Source organism: Hevea brasiliensis, chromosome 10 (assembly GCF_030052815.1).
Source record: "Hevea brasiliensis isolate MT/VB/25A 57/8 chromosome 10, ASM3005281v1, whole genome shotgun sequence".
Taxonomy (NCBI): Eukaryota; Viridiplantae; Streptophyta; class Magnoliopsida; order Malpighiales; family Euphorbiaceae; genus Hevea; species Hevea brasiliensis.
The window spans coordinates 92,872,947-92,898,493 of NC_079502.1; the positions used below are offsets into that span (position 1 = coordinate 92,872,947).

The 25,547-nt window shown below is 23.6% G+C and overlaps 1 protein-coding gene across 1 annotated transcript; it reads left to right on the top strand.

Moving 5' to 3' along the window:
• Positions 1-13,208: 13,208 nt before the first annotated feature.
• Positions 13,209-18,036, top strand: LOC110652855 (uncharacterized). Its single transcript, XM_058154411.1, has 10 exons — positions 13,209-13,693; positions 13,783-13,969; positions 14,070-14,203; positions 14,288-14,400; positions 14,488-14,611; positions 15,016-15,165; positions 15,290-15,445; positions 15,628-15,707; positions 15,787-15,836; positions 17,642-18,036. The coding sequence occupies exons 1-10, from the start codon at positions 13,277-13,279 to the stop codon at positions 17,779-17,781; spliced, it is 1,551 nt and encodes a 516-aa protein (XP_058010394.1). The 5' UTR covers positions 13,209-13,276; the 3' UTR covers positions 17,782-18,036.
• The last annotated feature ends 7,511 nt before the right edge of the window (positions 18,037-25,547 follow it).

Genomic DNA, 25,547 nt, shown 5'->3' on the forward strand with positions numbered 1-25,547 from the left:
ATTCTGACCATAACTTAGTGAAATTGCCCACCAAAAATCAGGACACCAAGCTGGCAGAATGGAATTCTGCCCAGAAATTATGGGTAGATACTAATCCAGCTAGCCTTGCTAAAATTAGTATATCTTGAGCTAGAAAACTCCAAATAGAGTGATTCAAAAAGGGAATTAAAGATGACACATAAAGGTACAACTTTCATGAAGAGAATTTTGTCAAATTCTTACTTTACAAATGATCAATGGAATAGTAAACTTAGTACTTAAAATCTGAAAACTGTAAATAACCAACACTAATCTTTGAAATGGTATTGTTAATCAATGCCAACAATTTTAAAATGCAAAATATGGTATGTTGGTGATATTAGAACCAATATACCTATTGTCTATAAAAAAAGTCAATATTTTAGTTGACTAATGGAATGAATAGTAATAATTGAACTTCAATTGCAAAGAATTGCATAATTAAAAGTGTAATATGCCCTAGTAGGCCTAGTATGATTGGTTTGGATAGGTTGGCATGCCAATAGGGTTCTGTTAGCAGTACTGCATATGGCATCATGCCATTCTGTGATTCATGGCTTAAATGGTCATTCTGTGATTTTATGGCTTTTAGCCATTCTGACACTATTGTGATACTTGACCTCGTGCCTAATATTTATTACAGCTTATTAGCTGTTCTGTTGCATACCGAGAGACACTTTGTGACCGATAGTGTGATGGCCCAAGGTACAGTGCTAGTTTAACCGTTTTTCCAGTCTAGTCAACTGGTATAGGTTATTTGGGCAACAAAAAATAAATATTGATAAATTTTAATCAAATAATTAATATAAAGAGTACCAAATTGATAATACTACAAATAATTACCAGAAACTTGTCCGTATGAAAAATCAACATACATTCTGCATGTTTATTTCCCTTTAGCTCTTTTTATTTTATTATTGGCACCACTAAGCAGTATTGCTTAGCGCGTTGCTTTTGCCACGCGTAGGTACTGGAGATACAAAGCTTGATCCCAGTAGATCCCAGTCTGGGTGAGGATCAGATCTGCTAGTATCCTGTGTCACCTTTCAGCTACAGTGCATTTGGTACGACACTAGGTTACATTTGGTATTTTGCAATTTTTATAAACTTTGTAATTAAACTTTTATTTTATCATGTATATTTGAAATCTCTGTAATGTAATTTTGTATTAATGTAATTATCTGTAAATTTGTGTTTATCAATAACATACGAGTATTTCTTTATAAATTGAGCATGATTATGATGTGAAATGAATGAATGACAAATTAAGAAATTGTTGAGAAATTGATGAGCATTGATGATATATTTGGAGTTGTGGGTTTGAAAATTATTGGGAGTATCTTTTAACAGGTTCAGAAGATTTTTTTTTTCCAAATTACAGCCGGCACTTTGCTGGATTTTCTACAAAATTTGTGAAAATTTAAATTAATTAAATTTTCTTTCTAAAGGACTTATATATTTGAATCTTATATAAAAGGCATTTTAATTAATAAAATCAAGAATAGTAATAAAATAAGATAAAGAAAGTGATCCGGCATACTGTGTGGCATATTTTATTCAGCTACACTGTAAACGGATAAGGGATGTCATAGTGCTTTTGCTGAATGGCCAATTCAAATACTCTGTCAACATAATCAGTTTTTCAAATCAAGATAATTGTTTTTATATTTTGAATAAGCAGTTTATTTTAAACTTTCTTAAGTAAAATTATAGTAGTAAAAAATTGTGTACTTCACATTTATATTCTATCTTTATTTAATGAAAGCTTTATATTTTATTTTTTAAATTTAAATAATAATAATAATTTCGCCATGTATGCTGTTAAAGTCCATTCATTGAGAGTTGAAAAAGGCTCTTTTCTTTTATCTTTTTTAAAAATTATATTAGGCTCAAAAACTTAATTGGGAAATTACATACTACCCAGTTTTTAGTTTCTTTTTTAGTAATTAAAATTTGTATTTATTTAAATATATAAAATATATTTTACTATTTTAATTTAGAGTTTAAATTGAAATGAAATGTTTATGTAATTTTCTCAAACATAGTCTCACTGTAAGGTTCAGGTTGGAAAGCTGATGGAGTAGAAATGCAGAATGAGGCAAATCTTAACATTTCCTCCAAATTGAAGAGTTTCTTTTATTTTAATTTAATTTTAATTTTAATTTTAATTTTAATTTAATTCGATCAAATTTAATTGTCAACATTTATAAAAAGTAAAAAAAAAAAATTCATTTTTTATTTAAAATAAACTAAAATCATTAAAATTAATTTAATTGACTCATTTTTTTAAAATGATATCAGAGTCTTGTTCAACTGATGTTGAATCTCTCATAAGTATTTTATACTTAATTATGAAAGGAGTGTATTGATATCCCATATCAATATGGAATAGAAATAACGTGCCCTTACAAAGTTTTCGACACTTTTCTTCTCTTAAACTAGATTTTGAGTGTGAGTTAAGTTTGACTTTTTTAAAGAATAGCTTTCAATGTGTTTGAGTGTGTTAGGGTGCATTTATGGTCCATTAGGAACATATGATTGTTCCACCAATTAGTTTGGTGGCATTCCTCCTTTGATCACATTTCTTCTATTGACCATATATATATATTTACAAGGGACAAAGGTCTCTATCCATATATTTTTATTGTTTCTCTTTTTTATTATTAAAAAATAAAAGAATTTTGACCCCATAATTTAACTCAACAATATTAAAATATTTATAAAATAATAAAAATTTTAAATTTTTACACATTTAAATTTATTTATTAAAAAGCTGAGAGAAATTATTAAAACAATTTTATAATTACATATTTATCTAAGAAATACTTAGTCTAACGTTGAAAAATATATAAGACCCATAAAAACATAGAAAAAAACGCATTTAATATAATTAAATATATACCATAAAAATACTAATTTTCCAAGTAGCAAGGATTGAAATTTCTATGTCTTTGTTTTTGGTCAATATATATACTAATTAAACCTTGAAATTTCACACATATGTATATAGGCTTTTTCAAAAGGTCCACAGCGACGCATACCCCATATGACTTACTCTTTGTTAATTAGGTCAATACACATTTCAAACACGCAAAATAATGTGTCTGCTAATACTTATGCACCACAATAATGACAACAAGTCTCCATTCAAAGCCAATTTAGAATATCAATTTTCGTCGCTTAGAATAAGAATTCATATCATGAGAAATAATTGAATTTTACGTTAGATATAAACTTGTCACTGTTCTCTTTTTTTACCCAGGATTGAGACCGATTATATTTTGCTAAACTTGTATAAGCAAAGTTTAATGCTTAAACACATAGTATTAAATATGACCTAAAACTTGACTCGATTGAGGGACTGAATCAATGGATTACTAATTCAAATCAGTGGATCAATAGTTAAACTAGTAAATCCTAAACCCTAAATTATGAATAACTATCTTCTTAATTATATATTAAAAATAAACATATTATCTTATAAAATTTCTTATATTATTATAAATAAAAAGATAATAGCTAAATAATATCTCATTCATAAACAATATATAAAGTTAAATTTTAAATACTAAAACATTAATATCATTGATTTTTTTAAAAATTTCATTTAAAATTTTTTTAAATCAACCCTGTTAATAAATCATCAAATCAATAAATCATTGATTGAATTAGTGAATTATTTAATTTTCTCAATTTTATATTCAAATTACTACATAAAACCAAGTTAATGTGTTGGATTATGTTTATATAGTAATAAATTTTAATTTAATGATTATGAAATTATTTTTAAGATGAAAATTTCAAGTATAAATTTCTTTGCAAGCCAATTATGAAAGAACAGGAAGACATTCCTTATACCATATTCGTGTGTATAATATAAAATAATTAATAAAGTATACGAATGTACAATCGTACCTGCAGGTACGTGTACTGTGGATATATATATATATATATATCATCTTTTTGTTTGGAATGAATAAGTAGAAAATCCCTTTTCTTTTGTAGAAATAGAGTATCAGTGTGCTCTTTTTTATTTTAGAATAATATTACCACAGAAAATTACATAAATTAAAAAATAAAAAAAAAAGTGCGAGAACAAGTGGACCTTGCGGATAAAATAAGCCCACAGAGTTCACCACCTTAGAAAGAAAGGGTTGAAATTTTGTTTTAAAAGTCGGAGAATCATTTTCTATCGGACAAGAAGACTCTGGCTAGCTACTTAGCCACAGACCCAGTTAAATTATAAATTTTTTTATTTAATAAATAAACTCAATTATAATTAATAAATTATTTAACAAAATATTTCTATTTTATTATTATAAAAATAAAAAATTAAAATTAATAAATAAAAATTTTAAATTCTTTCTTTAAAAACGATAATAAAATTATTTTTGAGTAAGAGTTTATTTATATAAGCTCTCTATTTTTTAGAAAGAGGAAGTGAAAATTATTTTTCTTTAAGAAGCATGTCTTCTTAAGAAATTAATTATTTTAAAAAAGGTGAATGATAATGCTTCTTTAACTTTTTGGGAGAATTGTGGTAAAATATTAATTAAATAAGATAAAATTTTATATACTTTTAAAATTTAATGTTTTCTAGCCCAATACTCCACACCAAATGATAATTTATTAATAAATGGATATATATATATATGTGTGTGTGTGAGCGAGAGTAAATCTTAAAAATTTATAATTATTTTATAAGTTTTTTAAAATACTAATAATTATTATTAAATTACATTTCATATTAAATACTGCATGAAATAATCGTATTGTTATATAAATTTTTCTAAGGATTAAGACGTGAAAGTAAGAGAGAGAAGGAGAAGGCATCAAATAAATGAGAAATGCATCCACCGACTGAGCAAATAAAGGAAATGGCCATGGCAAGGTAGCTTGTCCCACTTGAACTCTCTCTTACAAGACTTATTGGGTGCAGCTTTCACATGAGATGATAAAGCGCATCATTGCTTGCGTTTAAAAGTTGGGAAATGGGAGACCCATGTCACCCCCACTAATGGTGACTTACTTAGAAACACCCTTCAATGGGACCCATTTTTAAGGCACTTGCAGTGGGCATATGGATATGTTTAAAATGCTATAAGCTAGAATTGACCTTGTGGTTGGACGTAAGGAGCAAAAACAATCCAGAGATTGCCTCCTCTGCTTCTGCTGTGGCACAAAGTCATGGCATTAGGGACCCATGCTACATGATGCACCTTAAAAAAAAAAAGTCTCTCTCTAATCTCTAATCCCTAATCCTCTCTATGCATAAAAAGGAGACTAAGGTTTTATTGGTGCAAATGGGTTGTTGTTGTTGTTGTTGTTCCAACATGTTTCTGACTGTATCAGCACATATCTCGTCCCTAGAGTCATGAATCATGAGCAAGGCCCATCATCAAAGTGAAGAAAAGGGCAAAAAAAAAAAAAAATTCTTTAGGTATTAGTTAAGTTAATCATGCCTTAGAGAATGTGTTATCATAATTGTGTCATTGAGTTCAAGTGAGGTATGAATTGGCTTGCATATAGTTTCTTAAAGGCATAAGAAGTGGGGATTTTGAGTTTGAATTCCTTTATTTTCTTGAGATTGAAAAAAAAAATGTTTTAAAATATTCTTATATCATATGATTGCATTGTATGGATAACTTTTCACAAGTGGGTTTAGGAAAAATTAATCTTCTGTTTACTTGTAAAAAATAGTTTTATATTTTTAATTTTTCAAGAAATTTTCACTAGTTCTTATTTTAAATAAACATAGAAAATGCATTTATATGTTAATAATAGAATTTTTTTTAATTCTAAGAATTGAAAAAATTCTTCATACCTTTTGAAATTAAAAAATAAATTATTATATATATTTCAAACTTATTTTATTTTTAAAATTTTTTAATCTATGTTATTTATTTATTTTATAATATAATTATATGATTATTTTTTATCATTATAAATAATTTTTTCATAACTAATTATTTAGTTTTAGTTATGAAAAAATCATAATATAATTTTGGTTATAGAAATGTGATTATTTTCCATTTTAAATAAATAAAATTTTATTATAAAAAAATAGTGAAAATTAATTTAAAATTATTTTTTAAATTTTAATTAAATTTTAAAAAAACTGAAAATTAAATTTTTTTTTTAAAAACTTTGTAATTTTTTTAATTTAAAAAAAAATTTTAGGAGGACTAGTCCTAAGAATTTTGATTTTCTATTTTAATATTTTTATAGTGTCACTCATTTATTTATTAATTAAATAAAGACTTTTCTATTGGAAATCAGTGGTCATGGGTGGGATCTGGGATTTAGTCAAATTTCATATATGAGAAAAATCTCTCCTCCATCCCACTTATTGACCTTGGATTATGCAATCTAAGAGCATAACCAATTTTTTTTTCCTTTAATTTAATTATATTTTTATAAAATTATATTTGATTTTTATTTTTTTTAATTATAAATAAATCTAATTCAATATCATGTAATTCAAATGACCCACAACTTAAAATAATTCAAATAAAAAGTCACCTAACTCGACTTATAAATTGGGATTGACTCAGTTGATTCGGCTAAGTAATTAGCCCATAAATCAAGTCAACCATTTTATTAAAAAGAATTAATATGTCTTCATCGATATAAATTTTTAATCATCTTTTTCACCAATTTAATAATTAATCCAAATTTAAAAACATTAATACCCAAATAAATAATATTTTTTTAAAAATATTTTTTAACTAATTTAATCTCGACTGAAATTTAAATTTAAAACTCGTCATATTTAAAAATAAGTTTACTATCATTAAATCAAAACCCATTAATTTTTAACAAAATCTTAACATAATTAAGAACAAGTTACATAATGTAAACTATATATTTATTTACTTAATAAGTAACTAATTAAAAATCATAGATTCGATAGATGTATGATCATGACTATGAACATCAAATCAAATTCTTATCATAAATTTGAAATCAAAATTCCTAGAATCAACAAGTTAGGACTAAGGTTGTTTTCTTTATGTGACAAAGGCATATCATATATGTTTATGGTCAAACCCCAATCATGCACTTGCTTTATTTCCTGCTTATTAATAATTGACTCCTATGTATATATTCTTTAAAAATAATATGTATATATACTCATATACCATCTCTCTCAATATAGGAATTTGTGTTTAAATTTAGAAATTTCTATTAATTAAATTAAAAGTAATAACATTTATGACTTGAGACACATTGTATTAATTAATGATATTTTTCAGAAATTCAATCACAATTTGTAAATTTTTCCTAGGTTTATGATTGATGGTTTTCTAGCCATTTCCTAATTAAAAGTGAAAAATGCTGCATTTAATGAGAATGTTTAAAAAAAAAAAAAACTTTAAAGTTTGAAATGACATTTTTAAATTTTTGATATTATGAATTTAAGACATTAATTTTTTTAAATAATTTATTTACAAAAAAAGAATTTAATTAAATTTTTACACAATAATATTTGATTTCTATTTTTTCTTTAAACGAAACATTTTAAATTAAACATTCATTTATTTATTAAAAAATATTTTTCTAAAATTCTTTTTTGCATTTCCTAGCATTTGGGTTACTTAAAAATAGATTAATAGAAAATAATTTTTCAATTAATAAAAAAATTAAGTCATTTTAAAAGAAAATGATTTATTCTTTTTAAGAGGAAGTCATTTTATAGATTTTGTTAATCTTGTTAAAATATATGATATAAATATATATTATTAATTTAAAATATCAACCAAATAATGCAAAATATTTCATGGAAAATATTTTTTGAAAAATAATTTATATTAAAAATATTTTATTTATGTAAGTTATTTTCAAAAAAAATAAATAGAGACTAACCTTTGTTTTATGAAAAATAACTTATATATGAAAAATATTTTTTTAAAAAATTATTTTTTATGAAAAATATTTTTTATTAATTGGTTGTAATGGTAAATTAATAATATATTAAATTATTAAAAAATAATTTAAAATTAAATTTGATAAGTTTTAGTAATAAGAACATTAAAATAATAAAATAATTTTTTTCGAATTACTTTTTTTAACGGGATCTAAAATAATATTTTTATTCAAAAAAATAATTTTAGACCTCTAAACGCAATGTTAATCAGACACTTAACAAAAAAATCAATTAAATTAAATTAAATTATTGTAACAATTCAATAAACTTTGGATGTGCATAGTCGTCCACATGGATGGAACGTGAATAAGCTTTTATCCACATCAACAAGACCAGAGGCCAGGCCCAATGGAAACATGAACAAACCCTTAGCATCTACATTTTGTATTTGGAAAAGCATCAAATAAGTTGATGCAATTTTAATAAAAAAGGTTAAATAAGTCTAAAAATTAATTTTAAATTAAAATAAATCTTGTATTTTTTAATTAAGGTTAAATAAATATATATTTAATAAAATATTATTTTTTATATATTTAATAAAATATTATTTTATTAAAAAAATAATTTTAATATTAAACGATATTTTACTATTTTTTATTTTTTTTTAAATTTATTTTAATTAAAATTAATAAATAGTTTTTAATATTTAAAATTAAAAAAAATATTTCATTATTTAAAAATATTTTATTAAATGTAAACTTATTTAATTTTATTAAAAATATAAAAATTTATTTAATTTAAAGCTTAATTAAACTTATTTAAATATCTGACTTTTTTCCTTTCATATTTCATGAAGACAATTTGCAAGACTGTAACTTTATATATCTCTGGAATAATAATTATATATTTACTTATATATTTAATTATTATTTTATATTAAACATTAACATAAAATCACAATAATATATATCTCTGGAATAATAATTATATATTTACTTATATATTTTATTTTCTTTTTTCAATGAAAGCAGTGTTGAGCTCGAGCAAGGATTTTGGGTTGGGCAAGTGCTGGGTGGACCTTAAATTAATTTTAATGTCTAGGTCTTCGGACATAATAAGCTGGCTGGGCTTGAGTTCAAACAAAGCCCAAATAAATTTAATTTTAATCTTTCGAAATTCAACTGAGTAAATGTCAATTTCCATTTCAAGTATCTTTCATTTTGCCTTTTATGCTAAGTAATCATAGTAATTATTTTTTTAATACTAAGTATTTAATTTTATTTTTTATTTAATTCTCTTTTCAATTTCCATGATTGACTAATTGAAAATATTAGATATTTTGTAATTTTATAAATTTTTAATTATTTCATTTAATTATAAAAATTTAATAATTATACATTTTAAAATTAATAAAATAATTTAAAATTATACTATAAAAATATTCAACCTTTACCTCTTCTCTTCTTTTTATATATTTAATAAATTTTAATTTATTTTAATATTATTTTATTTTTATTCATTTTATTTTAATATGCATTTAATAAAAATATATTTTTAATTATATATATATATATATATATATTGAATGCTATATATATAATGTATTATAAAAAAATAAATAAAATTTTATATATTCATAATTATGGTAAACAAAAAATTTATATTAATATTTAAATTTTTTGATATTTTATAATAAAATTAATAAATAATTAATATTATTAATATTAACCATGTTATATTATTTTTTATCAATATTTTTATTATTTTATTATTATTTAGAAAAAATTTTAATTTACATATATATATATACCAAGTAATTTCATTAATTTTTTTTATTAATTAATTATATAATTTTTTTAAATTATGATTAAGTTATTAATTTTTTAATTATGCATATCTAAGTTATAAATTATTTAATTAATAACAAGTAGCTATTATTATTATTATTTAATTATTATAAATTCTTGGAATGCTCAATTTGATTAGAGATAGAAAAAAAAAGAGTTAATTAGATTAATTTATTAATTATATCTAATAAATATATATGATAAATTTCTGATAAATAGGTCATCTAGATTTTTATAAAATAAATTTAAAAAAAATAAAATTTTAAATCTATTATATTTACGCAAGTGTCAATTTTTTATTAAATTTATTGATGATAATTTTTTCTATATTCCCTAAATAGTTGAATGTAAAATTATTATATAATTTAATTTTATAAATATAATTTTTAATTAATTTATTTTTTTAAATTTAAATAATGAAAAAGTATTAATTACTATTAATTATTAAATATAATTATCATTTATGAGATTTTTTTAATTTTTAATTTGAAAACATCAATAATAGTAAAATTAAAATTGTTTAATAAAATATAATTAAAATTAGTATTTAATTGATGATGATTTAGCTATTCAATACGTTTAATTTCAAAATTTAATAAATATTATTTTTCTCTAATTATTGTCACAATTAAGGTTTAATTTCTTTTAAAATATCTATTTCAAATTAGAACCAAGCATTATGGATATTTGAATTTTTGTTAGAAATTAATGATTAATTTTTTTTAAACATGTATAATTATTAAAGGTAATACCTATCTATTTATTTTTATTTTTTTAAATAAAAAAAACTATACTATATATATAATTTATTATTTTAAATATACTATATATGTGATATATTTGGTTATATATAAATATATAATTAAATATATTAAAATTATATAATATATCTAAAAAATTATAAAATAAACATGTATAAAATTAATTTTAGTTTTTGTTCTTTTATTCTATAGGATAGATACAATATAGTTTCAAGTTTAATTATTAATGAACAATTATGATTTTGTCAAAACAATAAAATAAATTTTAACTGATGTATTTTGGCTTTTACAATATTAATTTTTGAATTTAATTCTTATTAATTTTATTTTTTATTTAATTTAGAATAGTAAATACCATGCACACCTCAATTCACAATGCTAAAAAAAAAATAAAAACATTAAAAAAACTCTAATAATTGTAATAATATATTATAGTTTAAAATATTTTTGTGCAAATATAAAATTTGAAATTCGTAATCATTTATAAATAATATAAATTTATAAAGTTATTTTAATACGTTTATATTATTTAGCTGGTAAGAAAATTCTAAAACTTGTAAAAGATCTTGAATACACATATAACACTATTTTATTAGAATTCTATTTTAATATTTAATTTACATTGATTAATATTTATTATAAATATTATAAAATTATGAGAATATTTTAATTTGTTCACGATTATAATAATATAATATATTTTAAAAAAATTTTATGAAAATATAAAGTAAGGCTTAAAAGTTTAATTATTTTTATATTAAATATTTTAATAAATTTAATTTTGATTTGAGCGTAGGAGTTATACTTGATATTAGGAAAATAAAATTATAAAAAAATAAAAATTGTGAAGAAATACTATTCCTACAATTTTTTAGCATTTCATTAGGATTTTATTTTTTAATATCTAATTTATATGAATTAATATCTTTTATAAATAATATAGACAAAAAATTTTAAGACTTATAAAATGTCTTGAATATATATAAAAACATAATTTTATTAGGATTCTATTTTTTAATATTTAGTGTATATTAATTAATATTTATTACAAATAAAATATTATAAAATTATAAAAATATTTTAGTTTGTTTAAAAGTTCGCTTGCTCTTCATTCATATATTTATATATATTATAAATAATTTTAAATAATTTCCTTTTTTTTTTAATGAAAAATGCGACTTTCATCACTCAATCAAGAATATTTTGGTTATTCAATTCCCTTAAAGCCATAGCATGAGGTAAACGAGAACAGGATCTTCCTTAATGTCAGTGCCCCGGTTCTCCCTTGATGCCCTTAACATTAGGGTGGCCATGGTCTAGTTTCGAATTGAAATCGAATCAAAATTAATTCAGTTAATATTAGATTGAAATTAGCCAAAATTGAAATCAACTCTGAATCGGATTAAAATTGCATTTTTGAATTCATTTTTTTCAGAAATTTGTGAACTGACGGTTTTGAATCGGATTGAATTGACGATTCTGAATCAGAATAAATTGAAAGTTTAAATACAAAATGACTCAATAAATATTTCATATCACTCATAATTTATTTATATAATCTTAAAAATTATTTACACAATTATTCTTTACACTCTCTTTAATTCTCAATACTCAATTTTCCTCAAATTCTCTAAATAATTATTTTTTACACTTTTTTTGATTCTCAATACTCTCTCAATTTTTCTACTTTATTATTTTATATACTAACTAAAATTTTCAATACTCTCTCAATTACTCTGTTATTATTTTATATCCTCAATAAAATTTTCAAATTTGATCCCTCTAAATTTCAAGGGGATATATAGGTAAAATTAAGTTTATGTATTTTTTTAATTTCTTTAAAAAAATTAATTTTATCTCTAATTTTTTAATCAAATTCAAGTATTTTCTTATTAAATTTTTCTGAAAGATAAATGAATATCATTCTCTTTTTTCTTATTTTATTTTGATTGAAAAATTTAATATATATATATATATATATATATATATATATATATATATATTACAATTATAACTTAATTCTAATGTAATAAAATTTTTTACTAAACTGCGCTCAAACCGTTTTGAACTATATTTCTTTGAACCACCCTTAAAACTGTTTTAAATTAGAGCTCGAATCAAAATCGACAGTTCAGAAACTATTTCTAAGCATCACATAGTAACTTAGTTCAAATTTATGATTTCATTGAATTTGAATTGATAATTTTTAAATTGTGACCACCCTTATTTAATATATAAAATAATATGAAATATTAAAATACTACGAGTTGACTCATTTATTAAAAATTTAAAATAATGTAAAACTCAAACTCAAATTATTTATAAAATAAATTAAACTGAATTAAATTTTTATCAAATTGAATCTCAACCGATTTGATTTATTTCGTTTACTCTATAGCATAAAAGGGAAAAAAGTTTTAAATCCACTTGAAAATTTTTTTTTTATTTATGTATTTTCTATAAAAGCCAATATGGATAAGCTATGTGCTTATTTGATTATAGCAATAAATGTGGTACTGATATAAAATTAGAATGATTTGCATAATTAGGCCTATTTAATTTAGAATAAACTAATTTATTTCTTAAAATTTTAATTTAATTAATCAAAATTTACTGTTTAATAAAATCCAAATATTTTATTACAAAATTTATATATAGAAAAATCTACAATTTTTTGAAATAAAAATTTTAAAAACTTCCAATTTTCAAAATTTTCTTATCAATTCACCGTTGACGAAGGCCTACCATTAGCAGCTGATAACTGAAACTGAAGCTCCACCGAAATGGCATTCCCCAATTTATTCACCATTCTAATGCCTCATCTCCTTCTGATCATCATCTTCATCATCTCCACAGCTTCCCCACCATCACTTGCATCCCGCTTCTCCAATTTCCCCTTGTCCAAACGAGCCCCACGCTTCCTTGGCAAATTCTCACACCAGATCAAACCCCTGCAGCAGCGAGAGTACCGATACGAGACCCGATACTTTTATCAGAGACTCGACCACTTCAGCTTCTCGGAACTCCCGAGTTTCCCCCAACGCTACCTGATAAACACTGAGCACTGGGTGGGTCCCGACCGTTTGGGTCCTATCTTCCTCTACTGCGGGAATGAAGGCGACATCGAATGGTTCGCACTCAACACTGGCTTTGTCTGGGATATCGCGCCCCGTTTCGGCGCCATGGTCGTTTTCCCTGAGGTCAGCTCATTCTTTTCCTTTTGGTTCCTGGGAAGTTACCAGGAAAATAGTTGTTTCAAATTGCAGTTTTCTAAATGTGGATTTTTCAGCATCGGTATTATGGAGAGTCAATGCCATTTGGGAGCAGGGACGTGGCGTATAAGAACGCAACTACACTATCGTATCTAACGGCGGAGCAAGCGCTGGCTGATTTCGCGGTGCTGATTACGGACTTGAAGAGAAACTTATCGGCGGAGGGTTGTCCTGTGGTGTTATTCGGTGGATCGTACGGTGGAAGTAGGAAAATTATACATAATTTGCTTGGTTTAATCTAATGCTTTAACTATTGATTAGTGAATGCTAATGTAATGGTGGATTCTGAATGGAACAACAACAGTGCTAGCGGCGTGGATGAGGCTGAAGTATCCTCATATAGCGATCGGTGCACTTGCTTCATCTGCGCCGATTCTTCAATTTGAAGATATTGTGCCACCGGAAACTTTTTATAACATCGTCTCCAACGATTTCAAGGTCAGGTTTGCTCCTTATCCACTCTTTTTTTAGTCAATTGTTAATTCTTTTGAAAGTAGAGCTGTTATCTTTATCGGTCTGCAGCGTGAAAGCACCAGTTGCTTTAACACTGTAAAAGAGTCATGGGAAGCATTAGTATCTGAGGGTCAGAAAGAGAATGGACTTGTGCAATTAACCAAAACTTTTCGCCTGTGTCGGTAAGAGATGAAGAAATAAAGGAAATTTTGGTTAATATATCACTTGTATATGTGCTTGTGTTTGAAGTGATTGATGATGATTTACAGGGAATTAAATAGAACGGAAGAGCTTGCAGAATGGCTGGACTCTGCTTATAGTTATTTGGCAATGGTGGACTATCCCTATCCTTCCGCATTTATGATGCCTCTGCCCGGACACCCCATAAGAGAGGTTACTGTGAACTTTCTGCATTTTTGAAATTATACCAATGCCGTTCACTTGCATACATACAGGACCTTGGTAATTCTTCTAGCTAACGTAGAAGTACAGGTTCACATGAGAATCTATAATAAGTTTATTTTCAGTGAATGGAAAATGTGATTTTATTTGGGTATGACCTGCATTTTTCTTGATTTTATGAAATGAGTTGTCAGGATCTGTTGTTCTAGAGTTGAATGTTTTTGTCTTATTTTAGTTTATGGATTATATTTTAGCCTCTTTCTGCATGGGACATTGCAGTTTAACGTTCGTCTTTTTTCTTTGTAAATATTTTAAAAATTTATTTAGGGACTTGGCTATACTTTCTTATGAGGTTCCCCTTTTGTTTTGAATTTGTATTTATTTATTTGCTTTAGGTTTGCAAAAAAATTGATGGTTGTCCTGATGGGACTAGCATTCTGGAGCGCATTTTTGAAGGAGTAAGCATCTATTACAATTATAGTGGGAATGTTGACTGCTTTGAACTGGATGATGATCCTCATGGCTTGGATGGTTGGAATTGGCAGGTCTAGAAGATAGTTACAGCTCCTTTTTTTTTTGGCCTCTACCTCTTTCCTCCCAATTCTGTTAAGCTCATATCATTATTTACCCTATTTTATTATACTCTGTTGTTTATTTTCCATTCTATAGGCTTGTACTGAGATGGTGATGCCAATGGCTAGCAGCAAGGACGCAAGCATGTTTCCAACTTATAATTTTAATTATACTTCTTTCAAGGAAGAATGCTGGAAGGAATTCAGGGTTGTGCCTAGGCCTAGATGGATAACAACTGAATTTGGTGGACATGTAAGAGAAATATATGGTCTCTTATTAACGTTGGCTGCTTTATTATCATGTATAATTTGTTCTCTTTGAAAACGGTGTGATTCATTATCTTGAGATACTTTGATCTTCTCTTATATTTGATATAAGGAAAGCTTAGCCTTAATGCCAAATTTGATTCTCGTGCCTTCCCTTTCATTGTAAAGGATATCAAGACTGTGCTGGAAAAATTTGGAAGCAACATCATTTTCTCTAATGGTCTACTGGATCCTTGGAGTGGTGGGAGGTATACATATGATTTATTCACTACTCTCATCAAAGATTTAGTATTAAGTTCTTATGGTTGTTGGTGATATTTCTTGCAGTGTTCTGCAGAATTTATCAGAAACTGTTGTTGCCCTTGTTACAGAAGAAGGTAAAAACATCATCTTTTGCATGTTAAAGCAACCTTAGCTTTCAATTTGCTGGCATTTTTGGGATTTTTTTTCATGAGGAAAGCCTTTGTAGTTATATGATAGCAGCATAACAATTTAGGGCACAAGGGCCTTAACATTTATCTGACCATATTAATTTGTGAGCTATGATCTTTGATGGATAGAGATCTTTTAACACGTGCGCTTGTCTTCATCAAAGGCCTGGCTGATTCTAGAAGTTAGAGTTGAAACCTAGGTGGGAACGTATGGATAACTGGAGAATAGTTTTATTCAGCAAACATGAATTATTTGGTCTAACCACCAATAGTGTGCCATACCCAATAGATCTCGCAACCTAAAACCTCCCATTAATTTTGTTTTTCAGTCGATTAAATTGTTTAATTGCTTACATTTAATGGAAACTCTAGACACCTCAAGAAAGCCTCACATGAATCTTTGCTCACTGGCACACATGCAAATGTACCTTTATGCAACAATACATCTAAATTAATTTTTTTGACTCAAGGTCTTCTTGGCCTTTATCTTGTGAGCATGTTCAAGGGTTCAAAGGCATCATGTTGTTCTTTAATGATGCAATCTCTGATGGCCATAGATCAATTAATTCTACCATGTGCCTCTCATGTGTCCTGGTTGGCAGTACCTTTTAATTGTTCATTAGTCATCTGTTTGCTTTCATCCTTATACTGCTATTACCCACTCTCAAAACTCAAGACTATTGCATTGGGTGCTTTCTAAAACTTGTGAAGATTTCTGAAAACTTTTAATCAATGCTTGGTCTACTTCATTTTTTCCATTCTGATTCCATTAATATTTTTTATTAGACTGTCTACTTAATTTTAGCATATACGATATAGTTAATATTATCAGCAGCAGACAGGGCTTAGGTGGTTGCGTTCTTCATGATATTTGTGAAGTAATTTGCACTTATTAATGATATTCACACTGTTTACAATATAAGGACGTGCAGTATCTTGTTTGGGGCAGTTTGAGGAAATTTTGAAACAAACCACTAATTATAGTCTCTAAATTTTTCCAACTGATTGGGATTTTTTTTTTGCAAATTAAATAATAGCAATAATATGATCTTGTTTAGTTTCTAATAGTTTGGGCCTTGTAAGCCTATTTCTGTTTTAACTATTGTATCTATAAGACCCTTATGAGTCAGCCTATTTCTTTAAATCAGATATTGGATTTGTTATAAAATATAAAAATGAACTCATTCAGTTTATTCCAGTTTGGCAGTTTTGGCAAACTTGTCCACTTCCCTAGCCCTACCGGCATGCTTGGTACTAATTCATAAAGTTCATACTGAAGAATGCGCTAGAAAATAACCTCCTGAATGGCTGGCTGATTTATGATGGTAGACATTATAATTTCATATCCTTTTGTCACATTTTAGATTCACCTCCTGTCAATCTCTTGAGAGGTCTATAACTTAGGAAGATTTGTCAAACTTTCAATCCAGTTTTGAGTTGTCAGTGCTATTTGTGAGTTGATTGAGTTTGTTTTTAGGATAAAATCTGTTTGACCATTTACATTTTAGTTATAATTCTGTGCGAGTGTGTCATGCTTCCTTATGCTATCCCAGTGAGACTGCAATAACTTTTTTGCATTTCTGCATGTGATAAATTAGTCAGTATGATTTCTCATTAGGTACCGCAATCAAATTATGGGTGAGGCTTACTTGAGTTGATCTTGTGCTAGGTGTGTTCATAACTAAGCAGCTAAAATGAGGAGAATATTTTTCTGGTGAAAATAATATATCATTCTTTTTACCATGTATCAGGGGCTCATCACATAGACTTGCGTCCTTCAACACCTGAGGATCCTGATTGGTTGGTAGAGCAGAGGACAACTGAAATCAAGCTGATTGAAGGATGGATAAATGGCTACAATCAGAAAAAGAAAACAACTTTCAACATGTAGGGGGTTAAAAACTGCTCTAGTAGATCCTTGCTTGAACATATCTGAAGCCTTTTTTTTCTCTGGTTTTCTCGCTGGAATAACGAAACAAAAATATGTTGAAAACTTTGGTTCCGCTTACCTGGTCTGTACGCATTGCTGCATAAAATCATAAGTTTGTTTTTCTGGCTACAGAAAATTAGAGTTATCTATTGATTTCTATCTGCAATCATAGGGCAGTTAAGTTTAACTGCTATTTGCAGAGAGCTCGTTAAAACATTCCTTCTGTTTGGTAGAGCGTAATCAAAGTTATAATGTAATTATATAATTACATTGCATATTTGATTTTGAATACGTTATTTGGTAACACAAAAATGTTTGATGTAATGGAATAACAATTACATAACGTAATAAATTATACTTAAAAATAACGCGATGATAATCGTGACTACTTTTTTCTTTATTTTTTTTTATTTATCATCAATGCTATCACTGTCACTATTATCTCTATGCTATCACTGTCACTGCTATCTCTATGCTATCATTGTCACTATTATTTTCACCATTACTATTATCGCTACTACCTTTATTTTATCACCATTATCACCACTATCATTACACAATTATCACTATTATCATGTTACCATTGTCGCTATCACCACCATTTAATCACCGTTATTACTACTTAGCTATTGTCACCTCTATAACCATTTGATTACTACCACTAGCACACCTTACTTTGTCATTACCATCACCATTTAGCTACTGCTTTCACCATTATCACTACCATATAGCTACTATTATTAGTCGATTACTAATCACTATAATCATTACCACTTATTACTAACATTATATAAATAAATTAAATATTAAAATTAAAATTATCATTACATTATATTATTTATATTTATATTTTATAATTAAATATAGAAATGTAATGATAATTATATTATATTATAATTTTAATTACATTATATAATTAATTAACTTGCATTACAATAATGCTGGCTATTAGATCCATCCAAGAAAGTTAGAAGATTCTGAAATTGTTTAGCATGAGGTTTAATGCATGCCTTTTTTTTTAAGGCATTTAGACCATGTTTTGCATTCATTTTACTTTTATATATTTTCATGTAATAAAAACCTTTCAAATAATGATAGAGGAGATACATGTTGATTTGGAAGTACAAGGAGTAGTTGAAGAAAAGTGAAAAAGATGCTAAGTCTTGGAGAAATAGAAAGACAAACAAGAATACAACCCGTGTTTCTGTTTGTGTAATCTTCAGCTTGACAACTACACAAGTTGTGTCTGCTTAGCTTGACAAATAATTAAATATTTAAATAAATATAAAATAAAAATAAAATGAAAAAATTAATAATTATGTAAGCCATATTTACGTGGTTGAAAAATTAGAATAAGTTGAAATTAAAAAAAGAAAGATTTAAAAAAAAATGAAAGGCTATTAAGATGCGCGGTGAGTCATGGAGTGAATAAAAGATGGAATGGAGCACTTGTGACAAAAGAATAAATAATTAAAAAAAAAAATTAAAAGCTAATGAATATATCATTTTAGTATAATACAAGCGTGAAGCCTGCATTGACCCTGCGGTTTTGTTTTATATTTTTATATTTTTATATTAATATAATTAATAAAAATTCCATTAAAAATTTATTTAACTATATTTTTTAATAATATAAAATATTATACTTATATCTTATAAATAAAATTTTTATCTATCAATAATTATTAAAATTATTTAATTAATTTAAATGAAATAAAATTTTAATTTTTCACTACATTGTTTATGCGTATTTAGTTTTAGTTTAAAATTTATATATATAAATGTAGATTCTAATTATAAAATAAATAATAATAATATTAGTTAAAAAAGTAAATTAATTAAGTCATCTGAAATAAAGCATGATACTGTTCTCAAACTTTCATGTTCTAATTCAGAAAATTCTATTAATTATAAAATAGAATAATATGTTTAAAATTTTAAAATATATCATGTAAAAATAAAATAAAATAAAATAAAATAAAAATTAAAAAAATTTATTTTTAAAAATAAAATAAAAGTTTTTTTTTAAATAAAGACATTGAAAATAAGAATCTTAATTTGCATAAAGGGGAGCATACAAAGAAAAAAAAAAGAAAGTGAAAGAAGCAAAATAGAGGGGCAAGAGGGTCCTTTTACTGTGCTTAATAACAGTAAAAGTGTGCCCTCTTTTAGTATATAATACAAGCTCTAAAATCCGCTAGATGTTGTGGATATTATTTTTTTTTATTTATTTTTTAATATGATTAATAAATAAAAAAATATTTATACTAAAAATATATTCAATTTTATTTTATAATAATAATATAACTATTATACTTATACATTATAAATAAAATTATATTTTTAATAATTATTAAAATCATTTAATCAATTTAAAAGTAAATAAAATTTTATTATTAGTTACTTATAAACTAAATTTGTATATTTAATTAGGAGTGAATAATATTCAGTTTGAACCGAATAAACCGAACCAAACTACTTTAATTTAGTAATTCAATTCGATTTTTAAAATAATTTAGTTCGATTCGATTTTACATTTTAAGTATTTTGATTATTTTGATTTAGTTCGATTTTGAAGAGAAAAAAATTAGTTGGACCAAATTGCTTTATTTATTTTTAAATTAATTTATTTCTATAAAGAATTTATGAATTATATGTAATTATATATATATATAAATTATTTAATTTTATTGATTAATGATTATTAGGTTCAAACAAAAGTCAAAATCAAATCAAATAACTTGTAAATAAAAATATAAATTAAAAAACTAATCAAAACTCAAAAACTAATCAGTTTGAATCGAACCAAACCGAAATAGAACGATTTGCTTCAATTCAATTTTTATTTATTTCAGTTTAGTTCGATTTATAAAATATGATAATTTGGTTAATTTTGTTTTAATGATTCAGTTTGGTTCGATTCGAACCAAACACTCAGCTCTATATTTAATATACTAAATAACTGTAAATAAATATTATGAAAAACTTTATAGATATTATTATTTTAAATATTTTTTAAATAATAATAATAATAATAATAATAATTATTATTATTATATTACTGTTTTAATATAGTGGTTTATAAAAAAAAAAGATGGCGTAAATAATATTAGTAAAATATATTAACAACATAATATAGAATTCTAATATTTCGTTTATATAATATTAATGTATAAAGTGAAAGTGATTATATCATAAAATAAAATTATCGATAATATTAACTAATGTAAATTTAATAATGAAATAAAATAATAAAAAAATTAAAATGATAATAACAAAAAAAATAAAAAAGAAAAATTAATTTAAAATTGTGTGCTTTAAAAATTAAAATAAATTAATAAAATTTAAAACAATTAATAAATAAAATATTCAAATGACTTGAAGGGACTCATTTATTTAAGTTTAAAAGATTTAACTAATTAAAAGAAGAAAAAATAATAATAAGTTAACATTTCAAAAGATTTCAAAATATATCATTAAAAAATTAAAAAAACTTTTTACTTTTAACAATAAAAAAATATTTTATAAAATTAAAATATTGAAAATAAAGATTCAAAACATATAAAATAAAATGTAATTCACTGTATTATAAATAAAATTATTTATAATAATAATAATTAAATAATTTAATAATAATTAAAATTGAAATCAAAATTTGAAAAGGCAAATAATATATATATATATATATATATATATATATATATATATATATATATATATATATATATATATATATACTGCTTTTTAATATGATATAATTTTGAGACTATTAAATTTCTTCAAAATAAAAGTGAAAAGAAATAAAAATAAAAAGGTTAAAATAGCCCTTTTACTGTTCTTTAAGAACAGTAAAAAAGTTATTTATTTTAGTTATATATAATAATAATAATGCAAAAGAGTAAATAATTTAAAAAATAAAAAATAAATTATTGACAAAACAGTAAAAAAGAATACCAAAAGAGTAAACTATTTTAAAAAAAAATCATTGTTCTTGTAAATAATAAATTTGGATATGTGAAAAAAAGTCAATAATTATATTTTAATGAGTCCACTTAAAAATATTTTTTGATAATTTTTTTTCTCAAAATTAACTCAATTAGATGGATAAATTTTACCTGCAGTTATTCAAATTTGTTAATTATTTTATCTTAATCATTATATTTTAATGTATTTCAATAAAATCACTATTTTTTATTTTTTTATTTTTTATTATCGATTACTTGATCAGAATTCGGTAGAATCTCTAGTAAAACTTTTATGTGACATATCTTACATGATTTTAAATTATAAAAAAAATAATATCTTTGTTAGGTCAAATTAAAATTTGTTACTTCTTTATTTTTTTTCTAAAAATAGAAATTAGTAAATGTAACAAGCTGGAGATATTTTTTTCCTTTGGTTTTTTTAATTTGACCTAATAAGGAGATAAATTTTTTATGATTTAAAATTTTATTTTTTTCTTTAATTTTTTTTGTCTAAAAATAGAGATTAGTAAATGTTGTAAGGTAGAGATTTTTTTTTCTTTGGATTTTTTAATTTGACCTACTAAGGAGATAAATTTTTAATAATTTAAAAATTTAATTTTTTATTTTTTTTTGTCTAAAAATAGAGATTAATAAATGTAATAAGTTGGAGAAAATTTTTTAGATTAGTAAATGTAATAAGTTGGAGATAATTTTTTTTTCTTTGGTTTTTTTAATCTGACCTAATAAGGAGATAAATTTTTTATGATTTAAAATTTTTTTTTTCTTTAGTTTTTTTTTTTTTCTAAAAATAGAGATTAGTAAATGTAATAAGTTAGAGATAATTTTTTTTTTCTTTGGATTTTTTAATATGACCTAATAAGGAGATAAATTTTTTATGATTTAATTTTTTTTTTGTCTAAAAATAGAGATTAGTAAATGTAATAAGTTAGAGATAATTTTTTTTTTCTTTGGTTTTTTTAATTTGACCTAATAAGGAGATAAATTTTTTATGATTTAAAAATTTATTTCTTTTTTTGATTTTTTTTTGTCTAAAAATAGAGATTAGTAAATATAATAAGCTGGAGATAATTTTTTCTTTGATTTTTTTTAATCTGACTTAATAAGGAGATAAATTTTTTATAATTTAAAAACCATGTAAAAAATATTATATAAAAATTTCACTAAATATTCTATTGGATTATGATTTTAATAATTACTAATTAAAAAAATTTATTGAAACAAATTAAAGTATAATATCTGAATAAACCAATTAACAAAATTGAGTATATATTGAGCCACCGATGAAGAAATTTATACCCATTACATGGAGACACTCTTATTAAGACTACTTTTTTTTTTTTTTTTTAACTTTTTCTTGAATTTTATAAATAAATAAATAAATAAAATTTTCCTTCTCAAATTCTCGTTTTCGATCCATTTTAGCCTCGCGATTGGCATAAGGGTTTAGTTTACCGGTGTTGCTAAATTAGTGAAGGTTTATTGAAATTGCAATGTATTAAAAAGCCCTCAAATCACACTTACTATGAACAGCAAATCAGATTTGCTTTGAGTATATAGATTTTATTGTTTATATTTAATCTATTATAAATTCAAAATATAAAAAATACCTTAAAATTTATCTATTAATTATATAAATTTTATATATTTATATTTTATATTTATGAAGAATGAGTCCAGAGAAAAAAATTCCCTCAGTATATAAAAGCTATTAAAGTCCTCGCGATGTTGTGGATATTAATTTTTTTTTATGTTTATTATAAATAGAAGAATATTTATATTACAAATATATCTAATTATATTTTATAATAATATAAAATATTATATTTATATCTTTAAAAAATTATTATATATCCATAATTATTAAAATTATTTTATCAATTCAATTGAAATAAAAATTTAATCATTCATTATATTACATATTATTTTTTCTATATAATTTAGGTGAAGACCAACTAATATTAATAATATAATATTTATTATTTGTTTATTGTAATACATAGAATGAAATATAGTTTGAACAAGAAGAAAATATTTAATTGTGAAATTTAGTTATAAAAAAAGATAATAATAATACTCATTTCAGAATGGTAAATTAATTAATCCATCTAAAAAAAAAGCATATGGGAATAGGTTTAGTGTATAAAAATAATGTATATGCATATTGTTTTAAAATATTTTTAATTATTAATAAACAAATTAAATATATCCTAAATTATATCAAAATTTAGGAGCAAATCAAATTTAATTATTGGTTACTTATACACAAAATTTACACATTTAATAAACTAATAATTCTGAATAGATATTATCGAAAAGTCTATAGATATTATTTTAAAATATCTTTTACATAATAATAATAATAATAAAATAAAAGAATAATAATGACAATAAAAATCTTACTATTTTAAAAGTAGTATTTATAGCAAAAATGGTGTAAGAAATATTATTAAATATAGATTACATAATAAGATGAAAGTTTGAAATTTCACTAATATTAAAAGTAAATTTAATAATTGAAAAACAATTAAAATGATAAAAACTGAAAAAATTAAATAGTAAAAAGAATAATTTGAATTCATATATGAACACTTAAATAGTTTAAAATTTAAATAAAGATTTAAATGAGACTCAAATAGTTAGATCTAATAAAAAAATATTCAACTAATTGAAAAAAAAAACATATTCAAAGATTTCAAAATATATCATGTTTAAATTAAAAGGAAATTCTTCATTTTTAGTAATAAAACAAATTTCTTTTAAAAAATAAAGATACCAAAAATGAAGAACTTAAATGGGTAAAATGATCATAACATTATTATTAGAATAGTAAATTAAGCTTTGCTATAGATAAAATTATTCTAAGGCCATATTTCATATAATGTAATCAAAATTGTAGTGCATCATAATTATATTGCGTATTTAATTACATTGTTTAATATTATAAAAAAATTTGATATAATGAAATAGCAATTATATCATGTAATCAATTATACTTAAAATAATATAATGATTATTTAAAAAAATAAATATAATTATAATTATTGGTTTTAATTTTTTTTTTATTTATGGTTAATATTATCACTATCATTATTTAGCCACCACTGCTACTATCACTACTACCTCATCTTGTCACCACCACCACCACCATAACCTTATGATTATCATCGCTATCACCGCCACCATCATTTGATCACTTTTATTATCACATAACCATTGGCACCTCTACCACCACATAACTACTACCACCACCACTATCTCACCTTGCCACTATTACTACTGCATAATCACTGTTGTCGTCACAGCTATCACCACTTAATTATCACTACTACTTGATTACCAATTACTACAACCACTTTCACTTATTATTAATATTATAAATAAATTAAATATTAAAACTAAAATTATCATTATATTACACTACTTATATTTTTGTTTTGCAACCAAATATAGGAATGTAATATAGAAATGTAATGACAATTATATTACATTACATTACAAATATACATTATATAATCGATTACGTTACATCAAGTTCTACTAAACGTAATTATTTCAATAAAAATAATAATTAAATAATTTAAAAACAATTGAAATTAAAATAAGGAAAGTAATTATATATATATATATATATATATACTTTAATTTTTTTTATATTAAGAATATTTCCGTTCGATTTTGCATTATGTGTCGCTTACCATTTTTATATCCTTTAGTAGCCGGTGTCTGCAACTAGCAGTCGTT